Source organism: Micropterus dolomieu, linkage group LG18 (assembly GCF_021292245.1).
Source record: "Micropterus dolomieu isolate WLL.071019.BEF.003 ecotype Adirondacks linkage group LG18, ASM2129224v1, whole genome shotgun sequence".
Taxonomy (NCBI): Eukaryota; Metazoa; Chordata; class Actinopteri; order Centrarchiformes; family Centrarchidae; genus Micropterus; species Micropterus dolomieu.
Genome location: NC_060167.1, coordinates 37,105,897 through 37,122,108, shown reverse-complemented (window position 1 = coordinate 37,122,108; position 16,212 = coordinate 37,105,897). Strand labels below are relative to the sequence as shown.

At 43.4% G+C, this 16,212-nt stretch overlaps 1 protein-coding gene across 1 annotated transcript; it reads right to left on the bottom strand.

Moving 5' to 3' along the window:
• Nucleotides 1-14,696, bottom strand: cfap57 (cilia and flagella associated protein 57). Its single transcript, XM_046075172.1, is given in 22 exon segments — nt 1-375; nt 377-513; nt 652-795; nt 974-1,108; nt 3,114-3,230; nt 3,728-3,871; nt 4,373-4,531; nt 4,674-4,847; nt 4,945-5,135; nt 5,236-5,329; nt 6,672-6,827; nt 8,708-8,869; nt 8,985-9,158; nt 9,242-9,454; nt 9,603-9,716; nt 9,806-9,971; nt 10,300-10,433; nt 12,820-12,972; nt 13,055-13,229; nt 13,616-13,875; nt 13,952-14,265; nt 14,380-14,696. Coding segments are annotated over 22 exon segments (3,498 nt in total). The 5' UTR covers nt 14,537-14,696; the 3' UTR covers nt 1-350.
• Between the last annotated feature and the right edge of the window lie 1,516 nt (nt 14,697-16,212).

Genomic DNA, 16,212 nt, shown 5'->3' with positions numbered 1-16,212 from the left:
CAAGAACAATGGTTTTAATACAAATATATGTAATACCATCTTTAGAATGTCTTCATGGTAAATATGTGGTAAAGTACAGAGTTTGATTCTTGTTCAAAAGGAAACCTTCAAAATCATCCCAGAAAGAGTTTATTATATTGAAGACAAACTAGTATTGTAGATAAATTCACAGCACCTGTCTGTGCTGGTGAATACGTTCATCAATGCAGGAAAACAAGTGAAAAAATGCTGCGTGGTACAAAACATGTGTGATGATGGCTGGAGTGTCCCTCGCTGCAGGGCAAACACGGCTCCTGGTCGAGGAGGCGGTGGCTCTCTGATTTGAATTTAGTCGTGCGTTTTGTGAATCCTTAGCGGACGTCTTCATGTTTGGGCTCCTTCCTCTGAGTTAGGACGTGACTTGTTGGACTTCTTGAAAGAGGCCAGCTGAGCTTTGTAATCTTTGACCTGAGTTCTCACCAAACGCAGCTCTTTACGCAGTTCATTGATTTCAGTGATCAGAGTCACGTTCTCCTGCAGAGCAGACGACAACTGTGCTCAGACTTAGAAGAAACAGAAGAAACACTGAATGCCATGAGCAGTAGACTTGTTTCAATAATCTTAAGGAAGCTAAGACTCAGAGGAACTGTCTGCAGTGTTTCTTTATCTTACCTTCATGATCTTGACGTAGACTCTCTCATGCTCCTCGGCAGATTTGGCCAGCCTCGACTTGAGACTGTTAACAGTCCTCTCCAGGTGGTCACGCTGGCGACAGAACGCCCTCTGAATATCTTCGTCTACGCTGCTTTTCTCCACCTTGGAAACAGCACACCCACGGTTCACATGCTCCCTGCATTCCTTACACTGTATGTAAACTCTCTGTATGTTGTGTGAGTAGAGCATTACCCCTTGTTGAACATTACTGATGCCACGAACTCTGAGCTGAGCATCCAGTCAGCTCAGAGGGATCTACGACACTATGTGAACTACTCACCCCATCGGTCTGCGGCACATAGCGAGCGTAGATCATCTGCACGCTGTCCTTCAGTTTCCTTGGCTCCTGGATGAAGCCAACACAGTTGTGGAGGTCTGACTTGAGCCGCTGAAGGTGTGTCTCCAAATCTTTCCCCTGACCACAGAAAAGATGACAGAAGTGTTCCATTTTTTCAAGTCTTCTGCCCTCATGCACATTAAAAGGGCTTTTGGTTGCTATAATTGTTCCTGCTGTCCGTACTGGCAACAAAGACATTTCAGTTTTGTGAATAAATACATTCTGAAGTTAAGTTAAAGCTAATATGAGGCTTTTTCCCCCGTTACTAAGAAGGAATTTCTTTGTTGAACATGAACAGGAGGACTGGCTACAGCGAGTGACCAAGGACCCTTTTAATGTACATAAGGGCATGTCAGTATTGTCTGTGAATCCAGGTCAGAGTTATCCAACGAAGGCTGAGGTCAAGGGCAACTGGACTTGGTTGAAGATACTAGAAGTACTTCGTTAGAAGTCGTTACCACAGCCAGGAGCACTAACGAACCAGCGGTATCGACCATCCTAGAGGTTAAATAGCTGGGTTTCCCTACCAGTCAGTCAGAACTGAAGAAGTCTCTTGGATGAGGGACGAAACGTCTTCTAGTATCTTCTTTTAGTTGATTTGGTTATTGTGCAGGACCACTGACTGACATGGCTCACTGGGACACTTAATGGAATAGCACCATCGTTAATGTTACTATTTACGCCTGTGCGTTTCCTGCTTTGACATGTCTGTATAACAGGTGTTGTAACAGAACTGCAAAGTGCCACAGAGCAGCAGTGAGAGTTAAATTAAACACCTAGGGCCAGATTTACTACAGGTTTGTGTGAGTAAAAACGTGTGCAAACTTGATATCACCAGCAAATTAGCACGTAAGCTGATGTACTAACGGTGTGCACAGAATGACGTCTTTCAAAAGTGAAAGATAGCACCTGTTGTTCATTTAGTACTTTTGCCTTAATGAATATGCAATTTGGGGCGTTTTAATTTTATTGTGAAAAGTAATGGATAGTAATTATTTACTACACGCAATATGATCTAACAAGCCTAAACGCAATTTAACGTGAGTGCAACAGCATCTGTATTTAATACGTTTGAAAGGAAGGTGCAAACTGCCAAGTGTGCAGAGATGGCTGCTGTTATTGTTGGAGAAGGAGACACAGCCGTAATGACAGAAGACGCAGAGAAATGAACAATATTAGATATTATTATTCTATATTCAATATATGGAAAAAAAATTTATTTTATTTATTTCCTGAACTGTATGAATTGAATTGTTCTTTTGTATTTGCCTTGAAGCTTTGGCAATACTGTTGTATTAACATTCATGCCAATAAAACAAATTTGAATTAAACTGAATTGAGAAAGGTTTTTTCCATTCGTGTCAATATTTTTAGCATGATTGAGGAACATATTTCGCCTCTCCAGCCATGCCCTACTGGAGCTATTGACTGACCTAAGGGCTGATTTGGAACCAATTATAAGAAGGAGTCACGCAAAACCTGCCATGCCCAAACTTCTTGTAACTGCATTTCCTCGTGTCTGGGTCATTTCAGCATACTGTATCTGTTTCTGCCGGGGTTTCCCAGAGCAGTTTTTCAGGTGTGCTGTCCCAAGTGCTTAGTGCAATCTTAAGCAGGATGGGCAGGTACATACAATTTCCACATACTCGGGACACACTGAACGAAACAACTCAAGGTTTTTACGCAGTGGCTGCTTTCCCTCCAACTCTCCCTGCCGGAAACCATTAAAACAGGCAAAACCCTCGTTTAAATACTGCCACCTCCGTTGTGTTTGCACCTGTTGTCATCTACACAATAATTCTCAGTTAATCACCCATAACTGGTACCACAATTGCACATGCAATATTTTAGAATGCACACGCAATTTAATCCTCTTTATTCGAGATGTTAGTAAATCCAGCTCCTAGTTTACTACGTCACATCTGCCTTCAAACTCTATGAGAGGCTCCAGTCAACATTTGACAATATCAAATAACTATTTGATCAAAACGTCTTAAAGCTGGTATAGTAGCATGTACAGCATGTGTAGCATCATGTAATCATAACATGTTGCTTCAGTATGGAGTCTTAGCTATGCGCTCACTCTCTGCATCTCCTTCTGCATCTCCTTGTCTCTGGTCCTCAGTTTGAGCCTCAGGTCAGAGATGGTGAGCTTCAGCTGAGTGTTGCTCTTGTCGATTTGCAGCAGCTCCTCCTCCAGCTGTCAAAAGGCACAAACAACACATTACTGTCAAAATGACAAAATGTCTCCCAGGAAGGGTCCTCTTGGCATATAGTACTCACATAGACTCACTATGACTCCAATATCTGCTAATGCAGGGCTATCAGGTTTGCACACTGATACCAGGTCCACTTTATTTCAACATGTGTCATTGTTCTGTTTCATTTACCTGCATTTTACCTTGGTTCTGAAAAGTGCTATACAAATAAAGTTATTATTATTATTTTTAAAACACCACATGACATAAAACAATATCAAAAGAGAAAATGACTTCTTCAAATGGACACTAATCACTAATTTAAGATGTCGTTGTTAAGTGTTTATTGTTTTAGTGAAACCAAAGAGTTCGAGCTATGAAAAGTGCAATATGACAACTTCTGTTATGAATTGGAGCTATAAAAAATGAAATTGAAATTAATTACTGTAGAAAAGCTTTTCCATCATCCACACACACACACACACACACACACACACACCTGATGGATCCGCTCCTTCTTCTCATTGATGTCATCTTGCTGAGGCTCAGTCTGTTTCTTCAGCTCATTTAACTGGAAATCAAGAACAAACTTCAACTTCTCCAGTTCCTGGCTCTTCTTCTTCAAGCTGGAGATGGTCTTATCCTGTAGGTGTGCAGGTGTGCAATTTAGTATGTTTGTTCTATGTTGACTTACGTTTTTATGATTAACAATATCTAATCGTGCCCTGAGTCTGCAGCGGGACATAATCTCCAGACTGAGAGCATCATTTTTCAAAGAGGTTAAGGAGGACCTAGAGGTTTTGCTGTTTATGTCCCCACAGACCCCAAAGCTGTCATGGAAATCGTATATCTAATATAAGAGCATCTCCAGAATTCACATACTTCTTCATGATCTTTTTGTGATGTAAGTGTCACGCATATATCTATATGCTCTTGCTGTACTCAGTTGTCCATTCGTGTATTTCTATTAGTTTTAAAGTAGAGATTTAAAAAAGTCAGATTTTTTTCTCAATAACATTTCAGAATACCCCAAAATATAGTGCTGTTGAACCAAACATACTGTACCAGCAAGATAAATTGTGACCTTATTTATGGGGTTTAATTGAATCTATTTAATCTGAAATGTTGATGAGATCTCAGCCACCTTGTCCTGGTTGGTCTTTTCGTGTCCAGAGATCTGCCGCTTCAGGTCCTCGATGTCGCTCTCCAGGGAGCGGATCAACCCCAGCAGCCTCTGGCGCTCCTGCTTCATCTTGTTTATTTCTGAGCACCTGTCGTCGATCTGTCTCTGCAGACTGTAGAACTGTGATCACACAACCAGCCACCGAAAGGAAGAAGTAACACAAAGAGTTGGAGATTACACGGGAGAGAGACGGGAGGACGACGGAGAGAGAGGAATAAATGCATGCGTGTATTAAAAACAGGATAGCAGGAGCCTGTCTCACCTTCTGTGTCATGATACCAGTTTCTCCTTTCAGATGCGTGTTGGTCTCTTTCTCAGTATGCAGTCTTCTCTCATACTTGATTTGGATGTCGTGAATCTTCCTCTCCTCGTCCTCCTCTACTTGCTTTATGATCTCTTTAAACTCACGGATCTGCTGCTGTGCATCCTCCTGACACTGCGCAACACAAAAGAAGTTCAAAATCAAAGTGGACATAAGAGCTGGTTTCATGTGGTGTTCCTTCTACTTCTACTTCCTGCTCCTCCTGACTTACCTGAGCCAGCATCAGAGTCTTCTCCTGCAGCCTGGCCTCGTAGAGCTGCGTCAGCTCCTCTAGGGCTTGGGTTTTGCTCTCCTCTGCAGCCTTCAGCTGCTTCTCATAGTCTTCCTGCATTCTTTGATGTTTCTGCTGGAGATCCTGGTACCTCTCGTGCTCCACAATCAGCTTCTGGCTGTAGGATAACTCTGTATGATGATTGGTAGACAGACAGAATGACTGATCCTTGTAGAAACAAAGACACGCTGGCCCTGGATTGTGCTGTCAAAGACCAGGTCATCTTCTTACCTAAATCCTTCAGCTCTTTTGAGTGTTTCACAGTAACCTCAGCAGAACTCTCCTGGTGCTCACGTTCCTGCTTTTCCATCTCTGTTTTCATGGCCTGTAGGTACAGTACACGTCATCAACAGACAATTAATTATACAATTCATTCCAAAGGCACACGCGAGCTCTTTGCTGACTAAATAGAGGCATGCAAATCCTGTAAAAAGGTTGTCAATGTACACTTTACAGAAGTTTTAGGCAGGTGTGGAAATGCTCTAAAGTAGGCATGCTTTCTTGTGTTGTTAATTTATTTGTATATTTATCAATTAACAAAATGCAAAGTGAGTGAGCAGAAGAAAAATCTAAATCAATCAATATTTGGTGTGACCACTTTTTGCATTCAAACAGCATCATTTCTTCTAGGTACATTTGCACATAGTTTTTTAAGGAACTTGGCAGGTAGGTCAGCCCAAACATCTTGGAGAACTTCCCACAGTCCTTTTGTGGATTGAGGTAGCCAGCCTCAGCTGCTGTAATCCCAGACAGACTCGAGGATGTTGAGATCAGGGCTCTTCTGGTTCTTCTTTACACAGAAGATATTTCTTTATGACTTTCGCTGTATGTTTGGGCTTGTTGTCATGCTGCAGAATGAATTTGGGACCAATCAGATGCCTGCTGCCATTTTTCGAAGGCCACTTCTGACCAGACTTCTCCAGACAGTGGATGGTGCATCAGGATCCCACTGTTTTCTGCAGCTCTGAGCTGACAGCACTGCTGAATATCTTCTGATTGTGAAGAGAAGCATGATGTGTCTTTCATCTGCTGCAGTAAGTTTCTTTGGTGCATCTACGGTCCTCAGCCTTCCCCGTTTCTTTGCCTTGAAACGTCTCCCTGGGAGAGACCTTGCTGATGTAGTATAACTACCGTGTGTCTTGTGCTCAGTCTTGCCAAGGTGTAAACTGTCTTCAGCAGCTTCACCTTGTTAGCTGAGTTTGGCTGTTCGACATCCAGCTGTTCCTCCAACACAGCTGTTTGTGTTTCACTTAATGATTGTGTTTCAACCTACATATTGAATTTATGATCATTAGCACCTGTTTGGTATAATAGTTTATTCATACACCTGATGATGTGCCTACAAGACCACTGACTTTGTGTAAGTGAACTTAGAGGAACTGATGCTGTTTGAATGCAAATCTGGATTTGATTTAGATTTTCCTTCTGTTCACTCACTTTGCATTTTGTTAATTGATAAATATAAACTATAAACATGTCTATTTTTCCCCAGCTGCCCAAATCACGCACAGTACTGTATATATATAAAGTATGAGGTAACGCCAATACAAGAAATCGAGTCATTAATTAAATACAGGCATTGTTGGTTTCAGGTCGACATTTTGACCTTAAAAAAGATGTTGAGTATATTTGGAGAACAAGAGCTGTCTGTTAGGGGACCAGCACACCTGCTGCATTGTTTTCTGAGATTCTATTTGCTTGGTAAACTTCTCTGACAGCTCCTTCATCTTCTCGTTGTAGTTCATGTCCTTCAGGCGGAGCTGGTACTCGTTCTCCATCTGCAGCTCCTCCAGACGCATCTTCAGCTCCAGCATGTTCTGAGTCTGCAACAGAGATTATGGGGTCGGATATTTATGTGTTTCTGACCATTTGATATGTGATTATTGTCTTTTTTTGTCACCCATCAAGCCCACTGAGATTACATGAGTCAGAATTAAAGTGCAAACTGTATTTAAACATTAGTATCTGTAAAATACAGAATATATTTACAAAACTAACACACACACATTTCTAGAGATGGATCAAAGGATCCAGAGGGCAGGAAAGAGATTTGGAGTAACCATTCCTGAATTAAGAATTAAAAGCAGATATAGAATTTCAGATCAGATGTCAGTATTCCTGGCAATATGATGGGCTCTTTGGTGGGTAGAAGGCAGTAAACCAGACAACTCAGGTGTATGTTATGATTCAGCATCAGCTTTAACTACAATAACAGAAATCGAAGATAAGAATGAAATGGCTCTCTATATATGTGAGGAGTTTGCACACAGAAGTTCAACTCTGTGGGATTCCTGCAGGTGCTCTGGTTTTCTCTTCCACAGTGTAACGACGTCCAGCTTAGATGATGCTGTGACTGTAAACTGCCTGTAGGACTGAATGGTTGTCTGTCTGTATGTAACAAAGAAGGTGGACGGGGTACAGCACAGGTGCAGGACAAAAACAGCATACAAAGTGGTTTTGGAAAGCGGCCTAAATTTTAAAGAGCTGGTATTATGCTCATTTTCAGGTTTATAATCTTATTTAGGGGTTGTATCAGAACAGGTTTACATGGTTTCATTTTTTAAAAACACCATATTTTTGTCATACTGCACATTGCTGCAGCTCCTCTTTTCACCCTGTGTTGAAGGCTTCTTTTTAGCTATGGAGTGAAGCATCTTGTCTCTAAATGATCTTTGTTGGGAGTTGCACATGCTCAGTTCCTAGTTAAGGACTACTAGCCAATCAGAAGCAGAGAAGGGCGGGTCAGCTGGAAGCCGGTAAACACGGCTTTGTTTCAGCTGTACATGTTGCCGACCAGCTTGGCAACATGGACTGGAGCAAGAGTTTCAGAGTGGTGAGTTATTAATCTGTAACAAAAGTATCTTTCATCCATAAAGATTTAACTGAGCTCTGTCTGTCGGATTTTGTGTATCATAGCAACAAAAGCGGTCGGAAAAAACACGCTTCCTGCTGGGCGTTTTCAGAAGAGCAGCTGGCGTTTTAAGCTGGCAAAAAACGCTTTCTGACTGCTTTGGTTGCTATGATACACAAAATCCGTGGAAGTGATGTTGCAAGTAGTTCTACCTAACTATACTGGATGTAAAATTGTCAACACAGAGCAGAGTACTTGCTCTGGCCCTCGCTCTGTATGAAGAGAAGGCTGAAGCAGGTAGAGAGAGAGGAATTTCGGGAACTTGCTCATTTCAGTGAGCAGACAACCTGTGTCAACCCAATGCATGCTGGGAATGGCTCCAACCCCCTGCAACCCTGTCCAGGATAAGTGGAGAAAATGGACTGATGGATGTGCTAGTGCTGTCGTAGAAACCTGGAATCCTATTAAACCTATTAAAAAACAACTGTGTTCTTGAAACAAAATACTGTTCAGATGTCACCTCAGCGTGTTTCACCCTGCTGTCAATAACTGAGAGAGCAGGGGAGCAGTTTCAAAAGAGGGACCGGGGAAAATAGTGTCCCCCTAACAAAATAAAAATGCTATGTTTAAAATACTAAACTGGTGCTAACATATTATCTTAATGTCACCATTACCTCCAGCTAGCTTGAGCTATATAATTATCATTTCAATCATTTGGACTGTAGCTGTGGGCAGCCAGGGCTTGATCCATCAGGAGTAGCCCAGATCACATTATGTGCTCTGTGTAGTCCAAATGTTCATGTGGAAACTATTGACACACACACACACACACACACAGACACACAGACGGACCTTCTCCTCCAGGTCTGACTTGGTGACAAGGATCTCCTCAGTGTGGACGATCTGCCTGTGGCTCTTCAGTCCTCGGCCGTCCTTATCGATGATCTTCCACATCAGCAGGCAGCCGTCTTCAGACACTGTCAGCAGGAACTGATCGTCAGACGTGATCACCATCTGAGGACACACGAGGTTAGACAGTGGACATTTTCCTTATACAATGGTTGACATGACAGACCATTTCTCACTCAAGACACCCCAGGTGATGGACTTCACAACATTTTGAACTAACCTTGGTAATGGGGCCACAGTGAGCTTGGTACATGATCCATTCCTTCTGGATGGGTAACGGATGTTTAATGGCTCTGATGGTTCCACTGGAGGTCCCGGTGAAGACAACCCTGCCGGAGTGAGACACTGCCACAGCGGTGTGAGCTACCTCATCAGCAGGAACCTCCCTGAGGACCTGTGGAGCCAATGAGTGAGTTTGCGCTCCTCTTTATTATGATTTATGGAAAAAAGAAACAGTAGCGAGTCGTTCTTTCTGACCTGACAATCTTGGATCTCCTTCAGTGTGAGGTCTGTTCCGACAGCCAGGATGGTCTTGCAGTCTGAAGAGAAGGCAACACCTGTGTAGCTGCAGGACTTGAGGACGCTCTCAGACTCACGCTTGCCGGTCTGTGTGTTCCACTCGTACACCGCGCCATCCATCCCACAGGACACCAGCCGGCTGTCGTCCACACTCCATTCAATGCCACGCACCTGCGACAAAGGTTTCTACTGTATCATAGCTTTTTGGTGGGACGCACGCTTACCACTGCCCAGTAGTTTGACAAATATGGCTCTGACTTTGGACCCTGCCCTGCCAGAGGGACACATGCAGTGTGGTGGAGACTCCTGCCTGACTCACCTTTCCATTGTGGCCCTTCAAGTTGAGGATGTTCTCAAAAGAGGTGAAGGAGTAGATGTAGATGACATTTCCGTTGACAGCTGCAAACATGTGGCCGCCGTGGCTAAAAGCACACTAAAGGTGCGGAGAGAGAAGGCGAAAACCATGGTAAAAGAGCTCAAAAGTGAACACACAATCAACACACACACACGCATATATCCCACCTCCCTGCAGCCGCGCACAGTGAACTCCTTGAAGGTGCGGATGTCATCAATAAGCAGGTTCATCAGCCTGAGTTTGTCTGAAAAGCCCACCAGGATGAAGAGGCCAGTGGGATGCAGAGCCAAGCTGTACGCCTCCTCCTGGAACTCCTTGTACAGCTCCAACACTCTAGTGACAGTAATGAAGACAGCCTGGTCTTAGCATGCCGTACTTAGGCTCTGTGTTGACTTCAATTTGGGTTCTAGATAACACTGAGCACAGGGCTTGATAAGTCACTTTCCTGCTCTACAAGCACACCCTCCAGGTCTGTACCCTCTTGTCCTCCCTCAGGCATGCTCTTGTGCCTCACCACACTGCAACATGCAGCATAAAATACCGAAACCCACTTTATATATGGGTGTGACTCAAAAAAAGACGCCTAAGACCGTGTAGAGAAATAAAGTAAATACTCAACATAAACAAAATAGCAGAGAGCTTGGGTGATGTCGTCTCTTACTTTGTTTCGTAGTTCCAGATGCGGACAGAGTGGTCCAGAGAGCAGGTGGCTACGAGGGGCTTTCGAATGCAGATGGACAAACCAGTGATGGACTTAGAGTGGAAGGACTGCGACAGGAACTCAAAGTGTTCCTCCTGATGGGCAGAGTTACAAACTACATATCAGGGTCAACCTTAGGTTCTGAAGTCAACGGGAAGTTGCTTTGATGTCTGAAACATGAGAAAAGGAGTTAAGGAAAAGCAATGGACGGGACAAACTGATGTGTGGCACAGCGGTGCTTTGAGCTAAAGGCACGTTTTATATATATATATATCTGTACCAAATTTTATGGCAACACATTCATTATCTGATCTTTGTCTCTGAAACTGAAAACACATTCATCTGATTCTGATTCTCATTATTTTTTATGATATTTCAGTCTGGACTGACCGTCTGGCCCACAGAATAGTCTGACATTGCCATACATAGAGCCATGCAGCTAGCATGGCTAAAAGAAAAAAGGAAAGAAAGGAGAGAGGAGAGAAAAAAGCAAGAGAGTAATTACCAACAGAAACAGTAGAGAAAGAAAGAGTTAAAAAGTTATCTCAATGACTGAATTGACTCAAGACTTTCTGATTGGTGACTAGCTGGTATAGTGGCGGTGCAGGGCCCTGTTTCAGAAAGCAGGCTTAACAAACTCTGAGCTTGTCCCTGAGCTCTGGGTTGACTGAGCCTGAGATGTGAAACTCTGAGTTTTCGGTTCCAGAACAGCTGATCAGAATCAGTTCAATCAACTCTGAGTACGTTGAGCCTGATGGAAACGCGTGCGTGGGGATTAAAAAAAGCCTCATCAATGGAGATCCGATACTACGATTCACCACGGCAACGGGTAAATAAAGGCAGAGCCTCCATTTCAATCGAGTGGAGCTAGAAATATGAATGCGTGCCAACGCGGACCCTGATAGGCTCTAAAACGCAGGAGTGGAAGAAGAATCAATGCGTTAACATTATTAGGCTACTACACAGCGTTGCTCATTCATCATTTACCAGACTGGACTTTCCTTGATGAATGATAAAGTGCTGGAATTATTCTACAGCCCCTTACATTTGCTAGATTTATTAAGCTGTAGCCTAACCCTATAACCAATGATGGTGGTGTCGTCCATAAACTTCACAACAGTTCTCTCCATGTTGGGGGATGTAGTCGTGGGTGTACAGGGTGAACAGGAGGGGGCTGAGCACACAGATCTATAGGTACATTTAAGCTATTTGTTACAGTATAACAGGTTTTAGAGTGAAACTGAGTTTTTAACTCCCTTCTGCTACATAGCAGACAATATACATTGGTTCAATACAGAACCAATGGACAAAAAAAATCGGCTACCTGATTATGAAAATAGGCAGCCTATAAGACACAGTTTACTCATAAACCTGTGATTGTAAAGTCACAGTAGCACCCAGTAGGTTAGCCCTTTTTTTTTTGCAGTGGAAAATGCATCTATGGGTTCAAACTAACTGTAACGTTTAGACGTCTATTTTAAGTTAATAACATCTTGTTCATTTAGTAGCCTATTTTATTAATGCTGTCAAAACACATTCAGACTATCAGCAGGTAATAATGAAAAACTCACATTTAAACCTTATGTAGACCTGTTTGTTTCAGCTGCACCACAGTCATCCTCACTCAGAAATAGTCACATTATCTCCAACATGAAAGATTACTGTTCATTGATCAGTTTTATAGGTTAGCCTACATATTAAACAGTGATTACTGCAGTAATGTAGCCCACAGTAAGTATTTTCAGTGCAACTGTCACAGCGTTATACCTAAAGATTTTATTCTGTGCTGAGGATAAATCTACGATGTGCGGACATCTGTCCATCGATGACAGATTGATCATAAAAGTGATCCCGTTCAAGATCATGTTTGGGTAAAAAACTAACAGTCTATTTAACCGGGATTTTAAAGTTTTTAAAGATGTAAATGCGTTCAGATATGTGCTTTGATATCGACAGCATGAATGAGGAAATGAAACTGTGTGTTAGACAGCCGCCTCAGGTTCCGCGGGAGGGGAGGAGTCAGAGAGAAGCTGACGGTTTTCCATCAGTTGCCGGAGTTACTGATCTAGGGATTATCTGATCTCGCTCTCTGAAACAGAAAACCCAGAGTTTCCCTCATCTCAGGCTGAACATACTCAGAATTTTCACTAATCCCGCTTTCTGAAACGGGCCCTGGTGAAGGAGGTATGCGTCGGTGTGGAAATGTCGCTTTAGGAAGGAGCAAGTAGAAGAAAATGACATAAGACCCAGGAAGGCCAGTTTGAGTAATAGATCTGTATATTTAAGGGTTTATCAGCCATCAAAACTCACAACAGCTGCATTAAGTGCGGTGAGACAGGATTTACAACTCTGCTACATTATGGGGGCAACAATCATTTTATCTTCCACGGTGACAACACAAGGTAAACAATAGAGACACCACGTTGACGTGGAAGAGTAATCACCAGCACAGTGTTGGTGCTGGTAGAGGGGGCCGTCTACCTTGTTCATCTCCACAGAGGACAGGCTGAAGCTGTACAGCTGTCCTCTGTCTGTGCTGATGGCCAGAGTCTCCTCTGCTGGACTGATGCACATGGCGTCAATCTCCTGGGATTCGGCCGGGGTCAGCTCATTGCTGTGTGGGTCTGGAGGGATCTGACAGAAAAGGATACACATCTGATCACTTTGAAACATACGCAGAGCCTGCAGAGGCACTGTTACCTGCATTCCCATTTACCCGGATCTCCCTGCTTCTTCTATAACTGTCCTCCTCATTTCTTTCAAAAAGACAGACGGTGCCGGGACCCAACGAGCACACAAAGCCTTTGGAGTAGGACAGAATGGCTGTGATGCGAGGAACATTGGGGTCTTCATCCCCTTCAGCGTCTTTGATCTTCTGCATCTCCACCTGCCTGTGCGGTGAATGAATGAAAGTTACAGGGAGATCACAGATCGTTCCCTCCAGCTTGATCTAAAATACATCCATCATCAATAAAATTAAGAATTTGTTTACTGCACACTTTTTTTTTTATAAAATACGTTTTAATCTTTGGACTTGGGCAAGTCATTCCAAGACAAAAGGCTCAAGTCCAAGTGAATTATGTCAAGTCTAAAGTAATCAGTCATGTTTTCACCGCCTCTGCTTATGAGCAGGATAAATTCAGATTGGTTTTGCTTGGATTTGTTGAGAATAAACACTGCATAGTCTATTAATTCTGTAATCTCACCATAGCTAATCATAATTACTGTACATCACCTAAGAGTATTTTTTAAAACAATTTTTGGATAAACCTCTGACCTGTCAGACTGCTCCTGCACAGCCTTAGAAGCCGTGTTAATCTCTCTTCGCAGGTCTCCGGACTCAAATACCAGCAGCCTGCCTGTGTCCGTCCCAGCGATCACCCGCTCCTCTGTCATCCAGGTATGACACAGGAAGTTGATGGACTCCACCTTTGGGAAGCTGCTCTGTTTCAGGGCTCCCTCAGAGTAGCGGAACAGCTTGAACACCCCAGTTCCACTCACACAGAGCTGCATGTTGTTGTAAGGGTTGAAGCTGACCTGATGGGACATTGATAAAGTCGGATCACTCGCTCAAAGGGTGCATGGCTGCACCGATACAGCGTGGGTGACTCACCTGGGTAACAGGATTGTTTGAGTTACTGGTCTTCACTGATGCGAGCACTTTCTGCTTTTCCCAAAGCCAGAAGATCAGCATCCACTCTGGACCGCCCGTTTGGCCTATCAGGTACTTGGAATCAGGAGAGAAAGCCATGCACACAAACTCTTGAACAAGCAAGTCTCCTGCAGTCAGAACTTTCCTCTTTCTGCCCTGCTCATGCTGCAGGTCGAACACTGTGATGGTGGCCTTCTGGCAACACTCTGACACTGCCAGGTAACGCCGGTTGGCACTGATGGCCAAAGCACTCATGCCCTGGCTTTTCTCTGAGCCTGCAAAGACAACACCAATAGAAAACAACTAACAGAAAAATAAAAGGAATGTCTAATACCACATGAGATAAACAGGTACTTGACTTGATAATGCCGCACGATCATCCAGCCTACCTGGAATGAACCTCTGACATCTGTGGACAGTGTTGAAGCACACACAGCTGTTTCCGGCGGGGAAAACGACAGTTTGCTCATCGAAGAAACACAAATTGTTACTCACACTTGACCTTAGACCGAAGATGAAATGCGACTGTGCAACAACGCTCGCCATTTTTCAGCCTAGTGTTAAGTTTGTCAAGCCGCCAGCAGCAAAATCACACTTAAATAAATGTCGCTTCAGACAGTAGCAAAAAAACAGAAAACACACTGCGAAAGCTACTGCTATTAGAGTCACGTCGCTAGGCAACCCAGGAAATCCCGTGAGAACGTGAGTTCCCTGCCGTGTCGCTCCATCCAGACTTTCCCGTTTCTTTCCCCGCACACTGTAGCCCGCTGCGGGTTGATGTCCGTTTCTTTCCCCGCACACTGTAGCCCGCTGCGGGTTGATGTCCGTTTCTTTCCCCGCACACTGTAGCCCGCTGCGGGTTGATGTCCGTTTCTTTCCCCGCACACTGTAGCCCGCTGCGGGTTGATGTCCGTTTCTTTCTCAAGTAAAAGTTGCTCTCGTCGTATCGCGGGATTTCGGGGTTTGCCTAGCAACGCAACTCTTAATCACTTATAGTAGAAACATCACCTGTTTGTTTTTGAGAGACTTTGTTCATCATGGGCTGAGCTACCGTACAGTTGTGAGGTAGCCGAACGTTACTTTCTTTACTTGAGTATTATGATAAATTATCATATCATAGGCTTACTGTCACTTTATACTTTACACTGTTCAGCTGCAGCACAACCAGGCTGCAGAGCAGCTTCCCCCCCAAGCTATCAGACTCTTAAAGCTCTAATTCATCTTCAGCACTGCTCCATTAATTATAGTTTCTTTCAGTTTATCACTTTTATAATTGGTTCTGTATTGAACCAATGTATATTGTCTGCTATGTAGCAGAAGGGAGTTACAAACTCAGTTTCACTCTAAAACCTGTTATATTGTAACAAATAGCTTAAATGTACCTATAGATCTGTGTGCTCAGCCCCCTCCTGTTCACCCTGTACACCCACGACTACATCCCCCGACATGGAGAGAACTCTGTTGTGAAGTTTATGGATGACACCACCATCATCGGCCGGATTTCAAACAATGATGAGACTTCATATCAGGAGGAAAATTGATAATGTTGTAGAGTGGTGTACAGCAACAACCTACTGCTCAATATCAGCAAAACTAAGGAGCTGATCGCTGATTTCAGGAAGACAGAGATAAAGACACACACTCCTGTCTACATCAGTGGAGCTGAGGTGGAGCAGGTGAACAGTTTCAGCACAGAGAAGCTGACATGGTCGTCTCACATCTCCACGCTGGTGAAGAAAGCTCAGAAATGACTGGATTTCTTGAGGAAACTTAAGAAGGCCAAATTCCCACACCAAGTTCTTGTCAGCTTTTACAGAGGAGCAACAGAAAGCATCCTGACTGGAAACATCACTAACATGGGATGTGCACGGCCCAGGACCGGAGGGCTCTGCAGCGGGGGATTCAAACTGCTCAGAAGATCATTGGTACCCATCTCCCGAGCATCAGTGATATTATATTTTGGTACTAAAACAGAAATTGTTTGTTTATGAAATTTCTCTCATAAAACTGTGAATGAGTGCACCATACAATAAAGTTGACAATCTTGCACAGTAGCAACTCAAAACTTCAATTCATTTATTCATCAGTGAATGAAAGTATTAAATTTATCACTAAACCCCAGCCTGTATAGTGGACCAAAGAAAATTAGTCTATTTTTAAATAAGAAGTCAAACTTGTGGGTTAAAATAATATCATTTTAAACATATGACCTGTTCTTGGTG